The sequence below is a fragment of the Molothrus aeneus genome, chromosome 5, assembly GCF_037042795.1.
Source record: "Molothrus aeneus isolate 106 chromosome 5, BPBGC_Maene_1.0, whole genome shotgun sequence".
Taxonomy (NCBI): Eukaryota; Metazoa; Chordata; class Aves; order Passeriformes; family Icteridae; genus Molothrus; species Molothrus aeneus.
In genome coordinates this window covers 19,573,403-19,597,237 of record NC_089650.1, presented here as the reverse complement: position 1 = coordinate 19,597,237, position 23,835 = coordinate 19,573,403, and the positions used below count along the sequence as shown (strand labels likewise).

General features: G+C 45.6%; 1 protein-coding gene across 2 annotated transcripts in view; it reads left to right on the top strand.

Moving 5' to 3' along the window:
* The first annotated feature begins 1,338 nt into the window (after positions 1-1,338).
* TMEM184B (transmembrane protein 184B) overlaps positions 1,339-23,835 on the top strand; it is a 30,263-nt gene continuing 7,766 nt past the window's right edge. For both annotated transcript variants that reach the window (XM_066549738.1, XM_066549737.1), the window contains exons 1-6: positions 1,339-1,442; positions 13,821-14,081; positions 16,368-16,533; positions 19,791-19,881; positions 20,412-20,487; positions 23,629-23,720. In XM_066549738.1, coding sequence (XP_066405835.1) covers positions 13,881-14,081; positions 16,368-16,533; positions 19,791-19,881; positions 20,412-20,487; positions 23,629-23,720 — 626 coding nt within the window. In that variant the 5' untranslated portion in view covers positions 1,339-1,442; positions 13,821-13,880. The remainder of the gene's footprint in view (positions 1,443-13,820; positions 14,082-16,367; positions 16,534-19,790; positions 19,882-20,411; positions 20,488-23,628; positions 23,721-23,835) is intronic.

Genomic DNA, 23,835 nt, shown 5'->3' with positions numbered 1-23,835 from the left:
GAGGGGCGTGGAGCACTTAACAGCAGCACAGTGCCTGATGCAAACAGACTGAGCTCTCTGTGGAGTGGCACCTGCTGCTTTCGTGTCTGTGCTGGTGTGGTTTGTTTGGGTTTCTCCTCTCCTTGTCTAACCAGTCTGGCAGTAAAATACTAAATTTTAATACTAATTTATTTCTAAATTGTTGCTCCTGTAGTTACACATCCCTGCATTATCCTGATGAGAGGCCTGTTTCTTCCAGGCTCTGTCAAACCCTTGAAACTTATTTTCAGAAACACCTGCTGGGAATAAATGATGGATCTTGGTGACTTTGCAAATTCTTTTCAAGCCTGTTCTTTGCCGGCTGGCCAGGAAGAGTTGTTCCTTTGTTTCTCTGCTGCATGGGTCTTCCAGCTCCAGGGATGCGTGTAGGAGGGATGGGAAGAGGAAAGTAGTTCCAGGGGTATGGGGTTTTCTGCTGTTACCTCTATCCTGCATTTGCCCTGCCTCCATTTTAAGTATGTTTTTGCTGGATCAGAATGCAACTGGACTTTTTCAGTTGTAAAATAAACTCTCATGCTGTTTTCTGTGGGAAAGCGGACGTTTCTTGTGTATAGGACAGCACTGCCCTCCCTGCAGCGTGGGGGAGGCAGCAGAGCCGTGATCTGGCAGGGTCCAGGAGCTGTGGGGGTGTTTGGGGCAGGAGCTCTGCCCTGGGACAGGACGGGAATGCGCTGCCATTTCGGGCCATGTGTGGTAGGAGCTCCGTATCTGTTTCGAGATGGGCAAGGGGACTTGTAATGCAGCAGGAGGAAAGGAGAAAATCATCAAAATCATCAACCCTATCGCGGGTAGGATGCCGCCTCCTTTTGCTAGCACAGGCGTATTAAACGTTTTAGGGTGTGGTGCGTTTGCTTTCTTTCTTCCTTCGGCTTTGTGGTTTTGGTTTGTTTTTTTTTTTTTTTTTTGAGACTCAGAGTGCCTTGTTCAGACTTGAGTAGAGGCATGGCTTTGCTTTCCAACACTTCTCCGCGTGTTTGTTTCACTCGGGGTTCGGGGGAAATCTGCTTGGGGAGGCTCTTCCTGAGGCCAGTACTGCCTTTAGCCGTCCGGCAAGAGCCGCTGGACGGCCGGCCGGCCGCCCGTGTGCCCGGCCCCGGGTCGCGCACGGCTCCGCCCGCCGCTGCGCAAAGCCGCCGCGTCACCCGCACCCGGCGGCGCTGCCCCTTTAAGAGAGGAGCGGTGACGTCATCCTGTTTCCCCTCCTTCGCGGGCAGTGGGCGGCGCGCGCGGTGCCGTGCGCAGGCGCCGAGGGAGGGCCGGGCCGGGCCCGGCGTCGCCATGGGCTCCTGAGGCCTCCGCGCCCCCGCGCCGGTGCCGGCGCCGCCCGCGGGGCAGCGGGCAGGGCCCGACCCGACCCCTCCTCGCCCCACCGGGCTGGGCCGCGCCCGCCCGCCCGCTGCACGGTAAGACGTGGCGGGGGCGGCTGCGGGAGCGCGGGCCGGGCAGGGCCGGGCCGGAGGGGCCGCGCTGGCGCGGGGGTGGCTCGTTGAGGCGCCCACGGATTCGCCTTGCGCCCCGCCTCGGCCCGGTGTGGTCGCTGTTCCCGCTCCCCCGCATTGCTCCTCCCGTTCCCCGGCGTAACCCGCGCTACTCCTCCCGTCCCCACTCAACCCTCCGCCCCTCCCACGGTGTGCGCCCCCTTCTCCTCAGGGCTGCCCCCGCCATTCCCCTCCGCGCACATTCCTCCCGCATGGCCTCCGTACCAGCGCACACACCGCCCACCCCCGCGTCTACCCGCAGCTCCCAGGGCAGCCCCCACCCCCGGGCAGCCCACCCCATTCCTTACTCTCCCTCCTTCCCCGCAACCTGTCCTTGCTGCAGCTGTTCCGCTCTCCCTGTGCACGCACACGCCCCAGCACAGCCCCCTCGTTCCCAGCGCTGTCACGCTCCTTGGTGCCCTTGGGTGGGTGTCACTGTCTGCACGGGTGTGTCTGTCCGGGGTGGGCTGGCAGCTCAGTAGTCTGTAGTAACGTGGTGGGCACCAGGTTTGTGTTTGCTGGGTTTCCTTTGGTTCGCGCTGGATGGACTGACAGACGCCTCGTGCATGTGCTGGTATGGTAGGTGTGTGAGGAGGCTGATACTGTGCCTGCGTTCTCTTGCACTGTAGGTGAGTTGTGGTGGGTCTTGTTCGGATGCTCATGGTAACTCGAAATTGCTTTGTAAAGGCTTAAGTCAGCCTCGGCAGCTGCAGCTTGTAGTGGAAGGAGGGCTTTGGAAGAACGTGTGCGTGACTGAGTTCTGATGAATTGTGGAAAGGGACTAGAGTGATTTCAGGGACAGCTCTCTGAAAGCTGCCTGGAACACTCTGAAGCTGTCAAGAGTGGGTGGAGGAGGAGGAGTGGGAAATCTAGAGGAAATAGTGAAGATGGGTTCTGCTTACAGAAAGTTTGAAATTGTTCTTGACGTGTAAGGAGCTTGAACAGGAGTAATTATTGAAGACATCAAGCAAGACAGGTTTCCCCAGAGAGAAGACTGTTTACCTCTGTTAAAAATAAAAATAGAAGACATTGATCAATAATAGAGCAAAGGCTAATAGGGTGAATAGAAATGGCTTTCCTATCCTGCAAAAAAAAAAAAGAAAACAATCAATGAAAATGTAATAGAGCATACATTGCATTAACAAAGACTTGGCTTTTTTAATACAGCAGTTAACTGTGCCTTTGAACTTGTGTTGCTGGAAGTTACCCTTTGGTCTAAGAGCTTAGCAGCCTCCCTAAAAGGGAACACAGATTTCTCTAGAAATGTTCGTGTTATTCAGGTTTCTAATACTAAAGGTTTGTATTTGTGTGATACTATTTGTCAAAAAAAATAAACTCTCACGCTTTTTAGGATGTTGGCTAAGTACTAAACAATAGAGGTTTTGGGAGAGCTTTTCTTATGGTGGAGGTATCCCAGAAAGGCCTACTTCAGGCTTTCTTTTCACCATTGTTCCCAAGAAAATTGGTTTCAAAGCTGCTCTGGTCTAAGGGAGCAGGTTTTTAGGTCCTTAATGCTGTCATTATTACAGTTGTGCTGTAAACCTTAGGTGGCATGGAAGCAGCAGGTGGGTGCCTCTGTATCTGGAGCAGGAGTGATTTGGTCTTGCTGCAGAATGGCTGGGAAGCTTTACCAGTGAAGTCAGCGTTTCTGACCAGCTCAGTGGTGCGGGCAGGTGTTTTGCTTTGTGATTCACTCAGGTCTCTGCAGTCAATTCAGAGTGCTGAACGGGTGGAGCAAGGGGATGAGCCAGCCACTCCCAGCCACTGGGCACCTTTTGGACTTCAGTTTGTCTGTCTCCTTAGGACATGTGGCAGTCAAAAGGGGAAGGTTCTTAGATAAACTGGTCAGAAAGTGAAGTTCGGTGTGACTAGCTGTTCTGGCAAGAGCATTCTGAGCTGTCTGGTCTCTAACCATTTGACAGAATCCAGCTAGAAATCTGCCTTGTTCTCTGTCAGTTTCTTTGCCTGTTAGCTGGTAGCAGGCTGGGAGGTGAGCTTTTGCAATTGGGGATTAGGATTCTTTTCTTCTCATGGATGAAAGAAGGGTGGGTGGGGTTTTTTCCTAGCACAAAATAGCTTTTAAAACACCTCCTTCCCCCTCAAAAAAGGTAGTCCCTGTTTCTACCCAGTTCTACTGCTGCACTAACTAAAGCATCTAATAATCATGTTTTGGTGTAAGATGACAACCTTTTAATTTCCACATGGGGAACTTATACTTCATTCCTTCTCCCTTCCTGTTTTGGTTTCATTTTTGATTGGCTTATGTTTACATTGAGGGAGATAAGTTGTTACCTGCTCCTTCTAGCAGAAGTGCCTGTTTCATTTTCCAGCAGCTCTAAGGGTATCTTTGAGCTCTTGTAGGAATGTCTGGTGGAAGCAGTGAATTCCTCAGGAGATGTTTGTTGTTTGGTCCTAGCTGCTTCAAGAGCCCAGTGTTGTATTGAATGAAGGTTGAAGTGAAACACGAAGTTTCACATCAGACTTGCTGATTCTGAAGTGCCATTGCTATGACTCGTTTTCTCAGTGTTTCCAGCCTAAAACTGAGGAAAGCAGCAGTGAATGTACAGGTTGATCTGTCTACAATATGAAGAGGACAGCACAGCCTCAGAGAGAAATTGCATTTAGCCTTTGTACAGTCAAGTTTTCTAGTACATGCCTGTGTAACAAAGCAGCTGGGTGTTATTGAGCGGCCCTGGCTGGGGGCAGAAGCTCTTCTCTGCTTTAGAGTTTGTGATTGATTGTGCTTGTCAAGGTCCTGGAAATTTGAGGTGCTGTAGGGAATAGCACTGGGTTGGAGTTTTGTGTGCTGGCTTGCCTAGCTGTTTGCTTGGAGCGCTGTGTCTGTTGTGTGCTGTTCTCGCTTCTTCCCAGACTCACTGGGGTTTGCTTTCTTGTGGTGGAAGAGTGGTTTCCTGTCAAGACATCACACCCTGCCAGTGTGCTTAGGACTCTGAAAGCAGTTTGACACTGTGATAAGATGGATTGAAACACTTAGCTAAAACAACTGTAAAATATTACAGTGCTTGAACTGAAAACACCCTTATAGTAAGGGATTTGGGGTATTTTTTTTCTGGGGTTTGGTGGTTTTTTTCTGTGCATGGACAACTTTTTTTTTTTCCTTGCATGGACTACTTTTGGGGGAGAGCAACTGGACTTGTTTTCAGAGCATCAATTCCCCAGGAAAGTTTTGGAAGTGAAATTCTGCCAGATAAAGCTGTGAGTTGCAACCACCCTCCAGGAGTCTCACCTCAGAGTCTCTCTTCTAAGAAGAGGCAGGGGCTGGAGTACTTGCTCATAGCTAGGTTCTCTTTAAAAATCAGGTCAACCTCCATGGGGTTTTTGTTTCTGATGGTGTAAGTAACATGTCTGGGAAGGCAACAGAGCAAGCTGTGTCCAGGGAACATACAGTGTATAGGCAAGCTGCTCAGGAACTGTGCTGTATCTGGTTTTGACCAGATCTTTATAGCCCCTGAGGGGAATAATTCACAGGAACCTGAAAAGGGAAATAATTGACATTCTACCTGCAGTATTAACCCATACACTACCTGGATATTTGTCTCCCCACCCTCAAGTCTGTCTCTGTATTGAAAGGATGGGAATGTTGCTATTATTATCTTACAGTCACAGTGCCTGGGAGTCTGCTGATACTGAAAGGATCAGCTATTTGAGGACGTTGTGTAATGAAGAGTGACCAAGAGCATAGAGAGTTGGTGTCATGGTCTCACATTTTTTGTGTCTAGCCCCAAAGCGTCCATCTCTGCCTGGGTATTTTGTACATGTGGCCCCCGAACAACTTGCTAGTAAAAAAAAAAAAATCCCTCTGATTCAGCAAAGAAAATGACTGCAACATGTTACACAGTGCAACAGTAAGGCTTCAAGAAGGAGATGAGATGAAATAATACCTTAAAAGCTGACCTTGCGGACCCAGTGTTCCCTCCTCAGGCTGCAGAACATGACATGGATGCTGTTGGAGGCTGCTGAGCTGATTGCTTGGGAGCCTGCAGCTGCCTGGTTGTCTCCAACACAGATACAGCCTCAGCAGCAGTAATGTACCTGTGTCTCTGTCCAGGTTACTTGAAATGAACGTGGACAAGTCAGTCACTTCAAGAGGCAGGTTAGAAGTGAGTGAATTTCTCTTCCTGGCTCACGATATCTTGTCTCTTCCTTGCTCTTTTTGCTATGAAAGAATGGTTAGTGGTGGGTGAAGCTATTTGCAGCTATTTGTCCTGTCAGCTGGGAGTGACTTCTCTCCTCCAAACTCTTCTGACTTACAGACTTCCTTTCCCCCCTCCCAATGACTTTGTGATGGCACTGCTTTTACAGGAGTCTGAAGCCAAAAGTCATTCATACAAATTCCCTTTCAAGTAACTTCATGCAACTGCATAATTTAATGTCAGAGCGTCTGGAAACATTGAGTTGAAGCTTTGTCCTTTTTTTAAGCATGCACCTTCTCAGGTTGATGCTTGGCATGATTTTTTTCTCTGTAGAGAAGATGCATTGCTGCTGATGGCTTTTGGTATAAAGAGACTCCCATGAGTCCAGGAATACAAAGGTCCTAATTCAGCTTTCAGAACTTTGTAGTATTTTTATTAACAAAATGGCTTTATAGTGAGTGTGGCCTTGCATGCTTTGTTGAGACTCACTGATTTTACTCCTGCAGCATTCATCACTGCTACATGTCTGCACCAGAGAATGATTGCTGGGGAAGTCAGATGTGCCATTGCTCTCATATGCACCACCACACAGTTGCCTAGACCTCTGATAAGATGTTTAGGTTCTTTCAGCTCATTTACTTGCTAAATTGAAGTGTGGATCTGATCTGATAGATTCTATATGTCATCTTCTGGATGGAGAAGTATACTCTAATGTATTAGAAAAACTTCCTTTGTGTGTGACTGCCACAAGTTCAATACTTTTCCAGGCTGCTGTAGAGTTTCAGTTCTGGTTCTTCTTAAAAGAACCATATATCCTGTGGTAATTTTAAAACTGTTGTCTACCCTGTCTTGGCACTCAGAGGTGGGAAACAAGGAATGCAAGTGTCGGTGGAATAAGTTCTGATTTTACTTTGTTCTTGAGAGTTTGGAAAATGAAATGCAAACATCCTCTGTCATGTGGGACACAATTGTTTACAACACATCCTTTTTTCTTCTTGCCTCTTGCCCCTCTGCCAGTTGCAGAATATCTTCACACTCTTTCTGTGTTTCTCCCCTGGGAGCAGAGGGCTTGCCTGGTTTGTGTGGAGTTGGGCTGTTGGGAGTATGGGAAAGGGATGCAGTGCGTGGCCCAAGTGTATTTGATCCTGTTCTCAAAGCAGAAAAGGTTGGGGAACATCCCTTCTCCTCCTCTCCCTCCCCCTTTCTCTCTTTTTCCTGTCTCCTTCCAAAAAAGGGACTAGATGTTAGATATTGACCTATCACAATGTGGGTCGGTCCACAAAAAAAAAAAATAAGAGGAGGAGGATGGGGGGAGGAGGGCTGTGCAAATACAGTGAGACAACAGAAATTAATAGAGCAGAAAAAAACTCTGGAAAGAAGAGTGCATGGCTCAGGGTAAAAGGGTTTTGTTGTTGATTGTGAGGTTTTTAATGGGCGCATGGGGAGGGGAAGCTTCTCTTAGGATGACTATAGGCTAGCAAAATGGGTGGGGGCTGTGTGAGCTGCATGTGCAGAAGATTTTTGTGGTATTCTCAGATTTTAGTTTCCCTAAAATGAGAAACACAGGAATGTGACCTTGTTGAAGGTTAAATTGTTTGTGTGTACAGTGCAGTCTTATGTGTATGTAGGCATGGGATCATCTCTTGAGTATGGCTTAGTGGGTGTGTACCTTGCCATGTGGTTTGGTCTGCCTTAGGTGCCTGACTGCTCTACCTTCTGCTTCTGAGCTGATGGCTCCCTGCTCCACTCTTGCTGACCCTACTGGTCCTCTGTCCCAGTGACGCTTTCCCTTGTTTCCCTGACTGTACCGACAGCTGTGAAATTGTGACTGGGGCATCTCTTCAGACTGCTCACTCCTCTGAAGAAATAACACTGAGGAGAACTGCATTTGGATCTGCACTTGTTGTGCAGACAGGCAAGCACGTTAAGCTGCCATGGGGTGCAGCAGCTGCAGATGCAAGCGCTGTGTGTGTTTGTGAGCCTGGTGAGTGCCTGTCCTGTGACTGAGCACAGCATTGCTCGTGTGTGTTCACAGTTACCCATGTGTGCCTGTGTGTCAGGTGTGTATTGTGGCCTGACTTGGACCGACTTGAAGCTAAGAAAGCTTTGCCCAGCATGAGCAGTAAAATGTAGATGAGTTGTACTAGTTAAAATTGCATGCCAGGTCACATTCTTAACTCTGATTGTTTTGGAAGTGCTACTGGAGAGCTTAAAAATGCTCTGTTGGGACCTTTTCATGTCTCATAGCTAAGTAAACTAGATGCTACCCCAGAGAGCAAAAGCAATTTAAGAAGTAATAAATGTGAAAGCATTTGATTTTTCTTGGATTGCTATCACTGATTTCAGCTGTGCCAATGACTCTCTTACTGTGTAGTGTAGTGCTATTTTGTCCTATCTACCTGCTCCTTTTCCTCTCTTTTGCCATTTCAGCTGGTGATGCCATCCCTTTGGGTGTTGAAAACACCTTGGATTAATTATTTATCATATATATCTAGCACAATAGAAAGAGCTGGTCCCAGTTGGCAATTCTAGGCATTGTTATAATTAAAATGATCTAAAATAAACATTGAACCATTTTGTCCTGTGTTTTAGTATTCCTTGTAAGTCTAGGGCACATTGTCAAAAACATTAAGCTACATAGAGCTCTTGTTTGTTTTGCTCTGTGTCCTAATAAATGCAGAAAGTTCAGGCTCTGATTTATCTACTGCATGGCACTTCTGTATTGGCCTTTTTGGATCCAGAATAAAGATAATTTAATGGAGAAACTCTTGAAGAAATAAGAATTTGAGGGGAATGGGAAATGTTTTTGTGGTATTTTAACCAAGTTCAGTATGGTGGATATTTAAATCAATGTGACTGTGGAGTAGGTTTTAAGGAAGAACATTGTCTTGTCCTGTAGCTCTCCAGGAGAACCTTGAAGCCAGGTTGTGTGTGTGTTTTTTGTTTCATGTCTTGTACAGCAGAAGGAGGCTTAGCTGTTAAGACTCTTTCATGGGATAGCTTTGTGTATCATTCTTTGCTCACTCAGCAGTTTAGAAATTAAATACTTTCAGCCTCGGATGAGATGATCTATTTTAAAACCACAGATTGTTTTTGCAGATGGGAGAGAACAGCTTCCGAGTCCTGCTGTTTGGGGTTCTTTTCCTTTTGGCACTGGGGTAGGTCTTGATCAGAGCAGGCAAACACCTCCTCCTTTACTAGATTGTGTTGAAATATTCAGATGTACCCCATGGAACTAAAGGACCATGCCTGAACCTTTCTTCCCTCCTCTTACACCACTTTTGTTGCATCAGAAGTGAGGTTTTCTTATTTATGTTTGTTTATGTAGAAATAGCTCCTCCTCAGTGGTAACATTTTCCATGCCTTTATGCAAGCCAAAAATGAAGTTTTTTGTTTTCACTTTTGCCACATCCTGTCTGTTTTCTGTTTTGAGTTTATTTTCAGCAGAAGAAGCTGCCATGTTAATGTTGGAGACAGGAGGTCTCTGTTTCCAAAAGATACAGGACTGGCAATGTGCTCCTGATGGAGAATTAGTGTGCTGTTTTTTCTGTGGATGAAGGCCACGTGGACACATCCCTGCTACTTTACATCTGTGTGGTGTCATTAAGAGAACTGGTCCCCATGCCATTTGGAGCTTCTTTTCTATCAAGGATCTTTGTAACAGTGTTCTGGATCTCTGGGTTTTTATCAGGATAGTTATCTTGATAGAAATAGCACAGGCTTTGTTTTGTTTTCTTTTCCCTTCCTTGCATTGAGAGTCCCCCCGATACTCCTAAAGTGTTTTCAGAAGATGCGTTAGATAAGTGTAAGAGGTGCTAGTGTGATGTTTAAGCTAATGCCCTGGCAGCACAAGGCATTGTCTTGCTCTAATATACATAACTTGTGATGACATCTGGGCAGGAGCAGGTGACAGCTTGTAGGGGACGGGAGTGTGATCCCTGCCTTCCATGTTGGGAGGTGGTTGTATATAGACCTCAGCACTGCCAGAAACTCTTGTAACCCATGTAGAAGAATCATACTAGCTCTGATCCAAGTTTCTTGTGGCCATCCTGGAATACACCTAACCTGTGTCCAAAAGTCCGTGTGTTTATGTAGGTGTACTTTTATGTGTGCTTGTTTCCAGTTTCCAAAGTTTGGTGCTTTTCAGGTGTCTGTTGTGGTCCTGTAATGTTGCAGGTTACCTCCACGGGGAACAAGGTAGTCACTTGGAGATGGGGAAAGCTCCAAGAGTGAAATCTAGAAGTGTTGAAATATTTTCCTTTGATATGTTAGGAGAGCTCTCCAGAGAGGGAGAATAAGTGTGCAAGGAACTTTACTCTTCCTTGAACTGAAAGCAATGATGAAACAGGTGGGAAGAGAAAACAGGATATGGCAGAAGAGTAAGAAATGCTTCAAAATTTATTTTGCATTAGATTGGTTTGTATTGCATTGGTAATTTGGGTTTCCAAATGCCCCTAATTTGACATATGGTAATGTCAAGCACTTTCCTCGTGGTTTGGTACCTTGCAGTGCTGGGAACTGTCTGGACAGAGAACAAAAAGATGGTTGTGCCAGGGAGCTTAAAATGCACAAGAAACAACAGAGAAATACAGCCAGCTGGGAGGAGCACCAGGAAAGAGATCACAGCCAGGAGGTGATGGAGGTGAATAGGGAATAGCTTTATGGCTGTTGGAAAGTACCTTTTTACCCAGGCATGAGAGTAAGCAGGAAAGTGTGTTGTGGTGCTGGCTTGGGCTGTGATGGAGGTAGGTGTCTAAGAAATAAATGTCAAAACACATTCACAGTGTAAGAGGGAAGCTGCTGATACCAAGGTACTGGATCTGTACCTTATCAAGGCAGTATTTTTGTTGTGACATGTTCCCAGGTAGTACCTTTTCTGGGCTTTTGTCCTGTTGCACAGTGGGAAGAGACATCTCAGAAGCAAGGCCTGTTGAGACGAGTTGCCACAGCCCACCCTCACAATGCTCTTTTTAACAAGGCAGAAGAGGAGCTAGCAGACTGAGCTGGTGGCAGTGAATGAGCTGAAATCCACTTTCCTGATTAAAGCTCCAGTCATCTGTGCTATTACCTGTTTCTTAAGTATAGACTGGAATTGCTCTTACAGCTTCAGCTTCTTGCATACAGTAGAATTTCATAACAACAGCTTTGTGCACTACTTATACCTGCCACTGTAGCTGTGGTGTGTGGGACTTGAGGAGATTAGAAGGGATAATTTGGAAGGCTTATGTTAATTTTGTGGATTTTGGAGTACAGCGTTCCTTCATGTTTCACTAGCAAGGAGAATGAGCTGCAAACTGATGCATAGAACCAATAAAAGGTGTCAAGGAAATAAAATGCTGTCCTCAGGGGCAGCCCTGAGTGCTCATGGGTGAGGTGATTTGGGTAGGAGATGTAAGCCCTGTTTGTAAGAGTGTTTGTATACTTTCTTTCAGAACACAGTGGTGGAAAAAGTTATTAATTTCAATGACTGTGTGAATTGAAGGAGATTAGGTGAAGAATGATGCACAGTCCTGTAATTAATGGCTGTTGATGTATAATCACAAGGGGGCAGTGTTAAGATTACAAACACAACTTCAATTTATGACTGACCTTGCTTATGAATACATAACCCTTGTCATGACAAAATGCTTGTTGATTACCTTTTGCTGTTTTTACTTATTTTTAAATGAGTGCAGAGACACAGAAGAATTCCCTTTCAGATCCTCAGTTCTCTTGATGTTACTGCTGCTGCATTTGGGTCTCTGCTGCTGATGTGGTTTGATTAGCTGGAGTGTGGAGGTCCAGGCCCTGTTTCTCCTGGCACCTGTGGTCTGCTGTACAGATCCTCTCCCCCATGAACTTTTGGAAGGGCTTAGCAGCTTCCTGTCTTTCATAGCTCCCAAAGTGCACTGGGATGTGCAGGACTGCAGCTGGCTGGACTTTATTTAGGGTTGCGTTAACCACAGGTGCATCTGCTCTGATTTCATTTTAGATGTGCCCTTCTTGAGCTTTGTGGAAGCACTCTCAGCACTGTGCATATTCAGTTGCTTCAGAAGTTACTTGGGTAGAAATTCCTTTCTTTTAAAAGCAATAAAAGCCTAGCTAACTTGTGACATCTCCACCCTCCAGCCTCCATCTCTCCAAATATTTAGATATAGTACAGATGATGAAATGTGTGTGTTTGTATGCTTAGAAAACTCAAAACTTAAGTTACATTTTCTGTACTGATCAGGACTGGAGAGGAGTTGTCCTACTGTAAGTGCAGTTATGGAAAGCTGTAACTTGGAGCAGGGATCTATTAGAAAGAGCAAAGAAAAGCCAGGTTTGACAATTATTTTGTAAATTAAAGCACAACACTTGTGCAGCTCCACCTATAGTAAGACATGCTTAAACAAATCTGAGTGTTTCCCAGGACATTTCTTTTTCCCCCATGGAAGAAAGCAGAAAGGAGGTGGAGTGTGACATAAGGTAACATCAGTCTGCTGCACACTGGTGATACGAGTGTGTGTTTTGGAAAAGCCTGTGCTAAAGGGGCCATTTTTGTGCCTTAGTGTGCATGTGGAAAGGACTTGCTACTGGCACTCTGCTTTTAGTGGGTACCTGTTCCCTAGTTTGTGCTGTGGCTTCAGTAGAGCAGGGCTGGGGCAGTTCCTCTGTGAACATATATTCTCTTTTGTGTTCTGTAACAACCTGTCAGTAGATGACAGATGTGTCCTTCCCTGGTGCAGCTGTAAACTCTGGCAATGGATCATTGGCCTTTCCAAAGCCCTTTCCATCCACTGATCATAAAGGCCTGTGTAGGAGCAATGACTTGAGCTTTTATAGAAGTGCTCTTCTGAAAAATATTAGGAGGTTATCAGAAGGAGGCAATATTATGCTGTTCCCTTTGATAGGGAGATCAGAAGCAGCTCTTCTAATGGATAGAACCAATGGCTGCCTGCTTGTGATCTTGGTTTAAGTGGATTATCTTCCTACAATCCAGAGGTCACACTAGAGCCTGCTTATGACCAAATTGAAAATAATAGCTATTTTAGATCTTAGGCCTTCAAGAATTTGTTCCATTGAAAGAAGATGGCTTTTTAGCCAGGAAATGGCCAAGGGTCATGCTGTTTTGAAATCTTGCATATTCTTGTGTTCTGTATGTGTTTTTATGTGTCAGCTGGCTTTTAAAAGCCAATCAGGTTAAATTCACATCACGTAGAAAACAATGCAAAATTAGTAACATTAATAACAGGCTGGCTAAATGTACTATGCCATACAAATCTTGGTAAAAGTGTGACTTTCATGCTGTTCACACTGTCAAAATGAGAAGAGCTTTCAGTTCATATCCTTCAATGAGAGTGCTTTGGGCTGAGTGTGGTTTTCAGCATGGCTGTAGGAGAGGTGGGTATTGCTTGCTGGAGGAATTAGGATATTCTTTCCTCTGCCCCCTTCCTGCACAGGGACACTGTGGCACGTGTTCTTGTTGCTTGTTGCTGCTTGGCAGGCTAACCATGACAGTAGGACACAGCAGAATAGCCTGTACTCTTATGGAAAACAGAGATGTTAACTTAAGTGTGCCTGTCATCTTCCAGTAGGGATGGTTTAGATACTTCCTTCTGATCTTTTTACAAGGGTGTGTAGTGATAGGACTAAGGGAAATGGCTTTAAACTGTGAGTAGGTTAAATTAGATGTTAGGAAGAAATTCTTTGCTGTGAGAGAGGTGAGACAGTGGCACAGGTTCCCCAGAGGACTTAGGGATGTTCCATCCTTTGAAGTATTCAGGAACAGGTTTGTTGGAGCTCTGACCAACCTGGTCTAGTGGAAGGAGTCCCTGGCCCATAGCACAGGGCTTGGAACTAGATGGTCTTAAAGGTCTTTTCCAACCCAAACCATTCCATGATTCTGTGATCTCTGGTGAATGCTGTATTCATCTTATATGTTTTTATTGCAGAATGGGGGTGATGAGGGCAGTGGCCAGATTTCATGATCTCTGGGGGGCTGTCAGAGGTTTCTGAGTGCCCCATGATCTGTTATATCACAAGGAGTGGCTGTGGCAGACACACCCAGGTCCTGTTCACAAAGCATGTGAGCAGCCTGGTGGAAGGCATGTGAGAGGTGCAAAGTTCTGTTACATTCCTGACTCCTTTCAGCTGAGCTCAATTGCTTTGTGATTCTCTTCCCTGACAGGTCTTGGCCCGTGGGCAGCTCTTTAGCAATCCCAACTGGAACCTCACACCAAAAGGCACCATGATTATGATGACTGATGTCACTGCAGCCCCCAGACTGGGGTCAACTGCCACCACTCCAGCTGTGGCTCCTAACTTCTCCTGGATGCCAGAGGATGGCAGCCCCACAGCTGTGGAGCAGCCAATATTCCTCATGACCACTGCTGCTCAGGCTATCTCAGGTTTCTTTGTATGGACAGCTTTGCTCATCACCTGCCATCAGGTAAAACCCTGTCACTTGTACTTCTCATCCTTTCCTTTTCCCCACATGAAGAACAGACCATTTCCATAGTGTGAATGGAGAGGAAGCACACTCTTTAAAACTAGCAGGTGTAAAACATTTGACCATCTCTTGAAGGTTTGTAGAACGGTGTGTTATCTTAGGTCATCCTTTCACAGGTCTTTAGCTGAATATTGCCATTTTTTATTGTGTCAGCTGTTAGCTAAAAGATCCTAGTCACCTGTTGTTTGACATTCCTCCTTTGATCTCTTGTGCCAGTGGATTCCACAGGCTGAACTCTGCTGCAGAAAGGAGTAGCAGGAAATGTTTCATTTTAATTTTTTCCTCCTCCCCTCTCTCTGGGGCAGGTGTCCTGGGAGCCTGAGTAAGTCAAACCCTGCATCCTGTTCTCTGCCTCTCTTTCATGCAGTTGTCATGTGAACTGAAAAATACAGTGGGGAAACACAAGCCCTGTTATTTATCAACCCATGTTTTGTACCTGTTGGATTGTAGATTCCAGAGTGATGACTAGAATGTTGAAAAGTACAGCCTATTGATGGAGTACAGGGGCTAGTGAAGGTAAAAAATGGATTAGTCACAGATGAATAAGAGTAACACCTGCAGTTCCATCAGCTTGGGTAACAATTACAAGTGCCATGGATCCTCCTGTCAAATTGATCACCTGCTGAGGGTAGGAAGAAGTTTTCCTGTGCAGTATAGCATTGCACAGTTAGGCATTAATGGCCTTCTCTGAAGAAACCCATGGAGGTCGGTGCCAGAGAGACACTGCTGATTGAAACACGCTGTTGTCCTCTTACACGGCAGCAGTCCTGTGCTCTCCCAGGCACACGGATCACTGGGCTCTTCTGATATCCCAAGGGCAAAGCTTGGAGTCATCTGAACTCTGGTGTCAGCTGTCTCTGTGCTGGATGAGATGTGTCACTGGGATTGTCGCAAGGCAAAAATATCTCTGAGGTTTGTTAGCTTACTTTCAACCTATTCTACTCAGGAAATGAGCTTTTTGTGAGCTCCTCATGGGTCAAGAAGAGGAATCGGAAGTGTTTTTGAGCATTTCATAGGGAAAGGAAACAGAAATATTTTTGAGCCCTTCAGTCAGTTTTGACCAGGGAGGAACAAGCTACAGACAGCTGGGGAGGCACAAGCCCCTCTCCCTTACAGTGGAAAAATGAGAGTGTATGTTTTTTTAGTCTCTGGAGAATCCTCATAGCACCCCAAAATGCAGGGTGAAGCTTCAAACAAATGCTTGTACCTCTTCTGGCAGCAGAATCAGTCAGTGGTGAGGCACATATGTAGTCAGCTGGCTGTTACTAATTCCAGCAGCTGGGACAGCAGCTTAGTGAGAATTGCTGTACAGAGGCCTTGCCTCTCCTGACTCCGTGGTCAAGAGAGTGTACCCACAAATCGTGCTGAAGCTCTGCCTGTGTTATTAGGGCATTGCAGGGGTTGTGCTCATCTTCAGGGTGTGCTTGTGGTCAGTACCTTTTCGGGGAGGTGGGTATTCTGTAAAAAAGCATCTTAGGTGTGGGATTTAATGATGTCTAAGGAACTGTGAGTGGTGGGAGCGGGAAGGGTGGGGATGCTGTGCTCTCCCCAGCCAGTGAGTTAGAGGGATTGGCATGTGTGCAGTCAGACAGAACAAACTGTGTGGTTCCTTTGAACACACTACGTGAGCTCAGTGCTCCCTTGATAGCTGACTCTTTGTGGCTGTGCTGTCACCCATGTGCAGAGTAACACCTTTTGAGCAGATGGGCTGTGGCTTATCAGCTATGGGATGTACTGTAAAGGGCTCTCTTAGGTTGTTTCAGGTGAAAGTCTCAAAAGCATCCAAAACAGCCAAAAGAGAGAGTGTTCGCAACAAGTGTGTTTTTCAGAGAAAAGCAGCCTGCAATGTAATGAGTCTTAGGTACTTAAAAGAGGATAGCAGGAATGTAGAACTAATGACTGGAAAAAAAGTTTCACAAAAAACCAAAAAGAATGTGGGCAAGGTTATGTGAAAATAAACCAATTCCTTATAAGAAACTAGATTAGAAATGCCTCCATTTTCTCTTCCCTTTCCTTCCCCCTGTCTGCAAACTAAGGGTTGCTATATCAATGCCATACGATAACAGTGATTTATCTTTTCTTTTATGTTCATCACCTTGAGGCTGCTGGAGGCAATCGAGAGGTGATTTAGTGTGTTTGTTTTTCCTGGCCCAATTGACTCTCCAGTTCTGCTTTCTCCTCTGTGCTCCATGTATCGCTGATCCCGCTCTCCCGTGCGTCTCTCAGATCTACATGCATCTACGCTGCTACAGCTGCCCAAACGAACAGCGCTACATCGTTCGGATCCTCTTCATTGTGCCCATTTATGCCTTTGACTCATGGCTCAGCCTCCTCTTCTTCACCAATGACCAGTACTATGTTTACTTCGGCACAGTGCGGGACTGCTATGAAGGTAAGGAGGGGTCAGACAGAAAATGGGGGGGTGGAAAGTCTCTGCCCTGAGAGAACTTTATTTCTGGTTGAAAACAGCATTTCAGGAAAGAGTGTTGCTGTCACCTACTGAATAGCGTGCCTAACTGGATGACCATGGCTTGCTTAGTGACTGAAAATCATAGAATGGTAGGATGGTTTGTCTCAGGGCGGACCTTTGAAGATCATCTAGTGCAGCACCCTTGCCACGGTCTGGGACACCTTTCACTTGGTCAGGTTGCTCAAAGCCCTGTCCAACTTGATCCTCTCCCTCACTGGCCTCTGAGCATGAGCCTTCCCTCCAGGATTCTGTAGAGACTAAGTTTATGGTTTTCTGGGGTCCTTTGCTTCAGGAAGGTAAAAACTTTTGGTGAAGCCAAAAAATCTGATGGTATCTGGGTGTTAGAAAGTGATGTATTGTTTAGCTCCTGCCTCTTTTAACAGCACTTAGCAGCCAGACACTGCTTTGTCCTGTGTTCCTGGTGCAGCTTGTTAGCAGAGTATTCTTCTGGTCCCATCCTGGGGCCACTCGTGTGCTTGCACAGGGTAGCACAGTGGCCATGTGCTGGGGCTGGTAAAGTGCTTTGGAGTCCTGTAGAAGAGAGGGTGCCATGTTCAGGAGGAGCGCCTGCTTAGTTTTGGTTATCTGCTGCAGTGATGTAATACCACTAGCACTGTATGTGAGGGAAATGGTTACTTTCCTGTAAATGCCATTGTAACTTCCCTCCTGGTCTCATCCTGTAAGAAGCCTCTACCCACTCAGCAGAAGATACTGCACTCTAGCAGTGACTTTTTGAGGACAATTTCTCACCATACCCTCATTAAATTCTAAATCGTTGGTGCAGTTGTTTTGGTGAGATCTGCGATGCAGAGAGTTGCCCTTGGCCACGTGATCAAGTTAATCAGCTGAAGAGACCAGCTGGCCTTCCTTCACGTCCACAACAATGCTGTGGATGCAGCAGCAGATGGCAAATGCACACACATGATGCAAGAAAGCATCTTTATTTGGGGTCTGGGTTTTTTCTTTCCCCGCCCTGTGCGTGTGTATGAGTCTAGCAGGAAGCCTGCTGCTCTCCTAGCAACAGCCACTGTCCCTCTGCCTCTCTTGCCCTGGGAGTTTGCAAGCATTTGAACATCTGCTCAGGAGGCTGCCAGTGCTCCAGGGTTCACTTCGGCAGGTTGACCTGTGTGAGAAAACTACAAGTGGGGGTGAAGACACCTTTGGAAAGCAGGTTGTCTCCCTCACTTTTTCTGGGGATTGCTTCAAAACAGCCTTTTTGTCTCTTGCCACCCACCTTCTTTATATTTTAGAAAGGTTTTACATTGCAAAGTGGGCTATTAGGGAATGGAGGAAGAAGACCCTACTAGTACATTTTGAAAGCTGTCTTAAGCCATTTATGGACTGTATTTTGTAGTGTGTGTTAGGAGGAGCCTGTTCTAGTTTTACTCTTTCATGTCACTGCTTCTATACCAACCAGGGTGTCAGAAACACTGATACAAGTAGGGTTTGTTTGGGGTTTTTTTAATGTTGGTATCGTGAATACCATCTAATGGATGTGGATGGGAAAGGGAGAATAGTTCTTTGCTGGTGTGATGAGCTTTGCTAGTTAGCACTTCTTTTGGGGATGAATGGGCAGATATTTCTCCCTCTTGTTTTGTTTTGTTTTCTTCCTCTGATGTCATCTTTTCCCTAGTGTTTGGGGAATGGGCAGCTGGTATTGTAATGACCACATCAGAGGGCAGGGGTCACTGGAGGACAATAGGAAAAGCTTAGCTTTTCTTCCTCTGGGTGCTGTCAGCTAAGTTGCAGGAAAATTGAAGGCAAAAGGGGTTACCACAATTATTTAAATAATTTTTCCCTGGTTGGTGTTTTGTGTCCTAATTAAAGCTTTGGCAAAATTATTACTGTGTGAATTTCCTTCAATAATAAGGATTACAGATAGAATAACAATATCCCAATTACATACATAGAAGCATGTATACCACTGGCTTTTATGTGCCATAGCAGTCTTGCCAGCTAGACACATCTACAAGCCATAAGTAAATGTTTTGAAACTGTAAGTGTTTTAGGGACCGTGGAGTATCTCTTTGCCAGGGCATAGTTTAGATGCTTATAGAAGAATTTGTCTGACTTTGGAAGATCATTCATGTGGAAAAATTGACCTCAGGTCTAATAACTGGCTGCTCGGGGAGATCAGCTTCTCAGTGTTGTACATTATTAAGTTCCTGTTCTTATTTTAAAGTTCCTTGAGACTGCTGTTTCTATCCCAGTTATTTGGGGCAAAAACCAGGATTTGGGTGTTGTCATTCCAGGGAGTGTCCAGACACAGGTGACCATAGAATATAATGTTGCAAGAAGGGTCATCTGGTCTGTCATTTTGCCCCAGGGCTGTCTGTGTCAAATGCAGAAGTACAGTCCTTGCCCTAAAACATCTGACAACTTCGAGGGTCCAACAGTAATTACAACAAGTCAAGAGAGTGGCAGACAGGGTGTATACAGGTTCACTTCATGCACATTTAAGTGAGTTTGGATCCCATGAAAAGGAGATACATCTGTAGTTATGGGGAACTGAAATGGGTCAGAGTGTTAGTGGTCAGTCTGTTTGTCATCTGTAACAGGTTTCTGGGGAAGGCAGAAAAGAGGTGGTCTAAGGAGAATTTTATTCAGCACACAAGAAATTTTATCTTTTTGAGAAAATGAAGAACAGAGCCTGTTTTGCAAAAGTCCCCACAAGACGTGGAAACAGAGTTTCACTGATTGTTATAAACTCTTTGTTTCTCCAACTCTTATGTCTATAGCCTGGTTACCTGGCAGAGACAAACTATGTTCATCATCTAAAAGGTTAAATACAGGAGATAACATGTGGCTGATGGATCAGAGATACCTTTTCCAGATTATTTAGTACCAGTGTAATGTCCTGGAATAATGCACAGGAACCCTGTAAAGAATGGCATCTTACAGATGCCAAATAAAACAGAGACTGTCCACAGTTTTATATGGTTCTGTGACCCTTTTGGCATGAGTCATGGAGCTGGCCTGGGACCTTGGCCAAACTCCCATTCAGATGGTCTTGTGAGTGCTGAGGTAGGATGATAAATGCAGTGAAAATCTGGAGTGCTTTGAAGAGAAAGGTGCTGCATAAGCAGTCCCTGCTAATGTTTGGTCTATTGCCTGTGCTTTTGGTCCTTGCACCTGTTTTGAAGTTGGTTGTCATTTTACTGTGATTGATGTCTTTGCAGCCTTTGTAATATACAACTTTCTCAGCCTCTGCTATGAGTATTTGGGAGGGGAGAGCTCCATCATGTCTGAGATCAGAGGGAAACCAATTGAGTGAGTATTTATTGTGCTTACAGCATGACGCTGTCCTCCTTCTGTGCCCATCTACTATTTCTCTATCCCTGTCCTGAAAAACTGTGTCAGGTGGCAAGTGTCTGCTGGAACTGGGCAGCATGGATGATGATGATTTTACCTTGCTCTGAGACAGATCAGGCTGATCACATCCTCTTAGGCAAGCTGGACTGATTCACAATTTTTCTGGACACCTGCCTGTCCTTTGTTTATTTTCCTACTCCCTTCTCTTCCTTTGAATCTTTTCTGTCTTCAGTTGATTGTGTGTCTCCTCTAGGATCTATATTTCTCCCCATGCTATTCAGTGACAGGAAAAAAAAATTGCTGTGTATAGTCAGGATGTTGTTTTAGACACGTCTCTAGAAGACGGTATGGCCATAACTGCAGTCATTGTTGGAGAAAGCACCAGTCCTGCAACTTGGCTACAGAGAGGTGGATAAAGAGGGTAGGAATCTTGCACTCTTGCCCAAATCTTGCTTGTGAACTCTGTCATCTTGTGTTGGTTCTTTCAGGTCCAGCTGTGTGTACGGGACTTGCTGCCTGTGGGGAAAGACATATTCAATTGGATTCCTGAGATTCTGCAAACAGGTATGGGCTGGAACATTCTGCAGAAATTAAGTGTGTGGGGGTGGCAATGGTGCCTTTTGCTGCTGAATTTCTGAGATCTTTGATCGGGGCTCTAATAGCATTTTGAGAGGCCTGCAGACTGCTGAGAAGAGGAGGTGTTTCAGGGTTGGTTTGGTGTTAAGAATTATTTAAATATGTTAAGAATGATTTTAACATTTTCTACTCAACCCCACACCAGGAAGGCCTTAGTTTAAGACACAAGTTATCTCCTGGAACTGATGTTAATCCTAGGAAGAAACTCTCTTAATTTCTGGGTTACAGAGGTCCCAATTCCAAGAAATTGATGTCTGTGTTGTGTCGCAGACACCCCACAGTTGTGTAACAGCCTCCTGAATTCCCAGTGCTGCTGTTGTGGTTTGGAGCTGAGGAGGGGTGGAGGTTGAGCATGACACATTGGTTTGTAGGCGGAACCAAGTATTGCTCACCATGTGTGTCTGTCTGTGCTGAACTGGGTATGTCGAGGGCGGGTGGATGGGGGAGGCCTAAACCTCTATACAGCCCTTGTCTGCTCATTGCAGGTCAGTCACCTCTGGCTGTCATGAAACAGCAGGTGAATTTCAAGGCTTTGCTCACTTGCTGAAATGAGCACAGAAGGAGGCAGTGTGAAGCAGGTCTGGTTCTTTGAAAGGGCTCAGGTCATTGTAATTTCAGTCAGCAGGTCTAGATATTTGCCCTGGCTTCTCCTGAACAACATGGCCCATCTTCTGTGTTTTAGCAATATGCAGGAACATCAAAAGTACAGTGCAGCCTCATGTTAATATCCAGTGTTAAGCTGTGCTGCACAAGTGGCCATTTTCAAAGGACTGCTTCTTTTGCTTATGTGCTCTATTTGTCCCTGCCCCATGTTTTGTCCTTACAGCTTTTCTGTTTTCTTGCTTCTTAATTTCTTTTCTGGTCTGAACCCAGTATGTTACTTCAGCTGTTTCTCATATGTTTCATCTGGACATCCTTTGGTTGATTCACTGCATTACCTATTCTTATTGCTACTAATGTTAATTTTTACTTTTTAAATATATTGTAAGCAGATGTAGCACCCATGAAAGTGAATGAATGCTGGTGAAATAATTTCCCTTCGACTTCTTGCTTCTCACGTCCCACAGCCTCTTGCAGTCACTACCTGGGTTGCACATGTCTGTGTTTGGAAAGTTTGTTCACAACAGTGAAGACTAGAAGCACACCTTGGGGTATGGGGAAGATGTGTTTTTTCTGCTGGCCTCCCCAAATCCCAGCTCTTTTGGTAACTCTGTCTTTGGTAGATACTTTGCTTTCCTTTTGCTGGTATTTCGCAGCAATTTTTCAACTCATGCCTGCCCTTTGCTAACTGCTAAGTCTGCTGTGGATGCTGTGAGGGAGGTGTATTGAAAAGAGATGCCTAAATACTTCCATCCTTCTTGGCTTGAACTTAAATATTGTCTTGGTGAGAAATTATTGATGTCAAGGTTCACTTTCTGGTACTTCTAGACTTTCAGGATTTTTGGGGAAGACTTTTCAAGGTAGATTCCTGGGAAGGCTAGTGTGAAAGGGCAGCAGAACAAATGTCAGTGCTGACCCGTGCAGTATCCACCATAGTGATGATCTGGAAGAGAAATGTACTGAAAGGAACACCTTGCCCTTTTTAGCCCTGTTCTCAGTATCTCCAGCACTTCTTTTGCCTCCCATCACTACCTGCCCATTTTCTGCTCTTTCTGGTCCCTTTCATCCTGAAGGAATCTGTGTGTTATAAATTTTTTTTCTTACCACCTTCACACTGTCCCCTCTCAGTTTTCTCAGTCAGGTCCCTGTTGTGGGTCAGTCAGTCTGCCTGTGTTGCCTGTGGACCTTCAGCTGTGAGGTGGTGTGCTGGTGTCTGTGGTGTGAAATAGAAAAAGCTTGTTTCCTTAAAGATGTCTTGATCAAGATTCTTTGCTGGGCCTCTGTCTGGTGACCCTCACACATGGATCACACACCATCCATGTGCTTCCCGTATGCTACAGCATCTTCTAGGGAAGCAGCTAAAAATAGTACGTGGTGGTTTGGATTGCAGGGAAATGGTTAAAATGTCCCCAGATCAGGAGGAGAGGAAGCTCAGAGGATGGAGTTGTTTACCAATTAGCTTGACCTTTTCCAGTTCACATATTTAAAGTGACTCACTAACTGGCATGTGCTGGGGTTTTTAATCTCCTTGAAGTCTTATGACCACTAACAAATTGCATCGTATCCAAAGCAATTATTACTGTTTGGTTTTACCTTCTTTCCATACATAGCCCTCCCCACAGGCACACAGGTCAGCACCTACCCAGGCTCTTGTAGCCTCCTTCAGGGAGACACAGGTCACATCTCTTCAGGGAGACATTTTTAGGCCCATAAGTCTTTCCTTTTTTTAGGACTTTGAAGTTCAACATCTGCAGAAAGTTGAGGAATGTGGTGGCTTTGAGAGAACACTCAGTCCCAATAGGAGCAGTAGTTTATACGGGCAGAACAGATAGAGCTGATCCCAAGTGCCATGGAATCTTTGGGGAGATTCAGTAAAGGTCATGTGGATGACAACAGAATAGCTCTTAACTTGTGTGTGGCAACACACATTGCTGTGTTTACAAAATGCCTGAATATTGTGGCAGTTGTCAAAAGTTCCTCCTCAAACAGCGGGGTTCCCCTCTGATCCAGGGGACTTTCTTGCCTAACTTTGTGACAGCTATAGACTGGAGTTTGCTTTCCTTCCCCAGTATGTCTCTGTTAAAATTGCTGTGTCTGTGCCATAGCACAGTGTGAGATTTTTTGCTTTTTGTACTGTTACAGTGCATAAATGTGCTGCAGCACAGCCTGTGAAAAGCAGCTCTGGAAGAGTGGGGCTGACAGCTTCTAGGAACAACCGTACAGAGAGGTTTTTCTTCCTGTTCTGGACAAGTAGATAGCACATGTACATCTTCTGAAACTCCTTCATCTCCTCTTGGGTGCTGCATCCTCAAACACAATCAATTAGCAAGTGGCAAGGTCAGACATCTTGTTGGGGCTGGATTGCGCTGCCTTGCTGAGTGGTCCCAGTGGATACTCCATTGTGATGCTGTTGGCAGCTTGTCCTCTTGTACCACCTGACTTCTCATTGCTCCCCTCTCATTCCTGTAGGCTACCCTGCAGTTCTGTGTGGTGAAGCCCCTCATGGCCATCAGCACAGTCATCCTTCAGGCCTTCGGCAAGTACCAGGATGGTGACTTTGAGTAAGTGTATTTATTTAGCATTCAAGATTTGGCTGCCCTTTCTCTGTCTGGCTTTGCTTATTGTCTCTGTGTGTGCGGGGAAAAGATGGGAGTACATGGGTTGATGTGCGTGAGA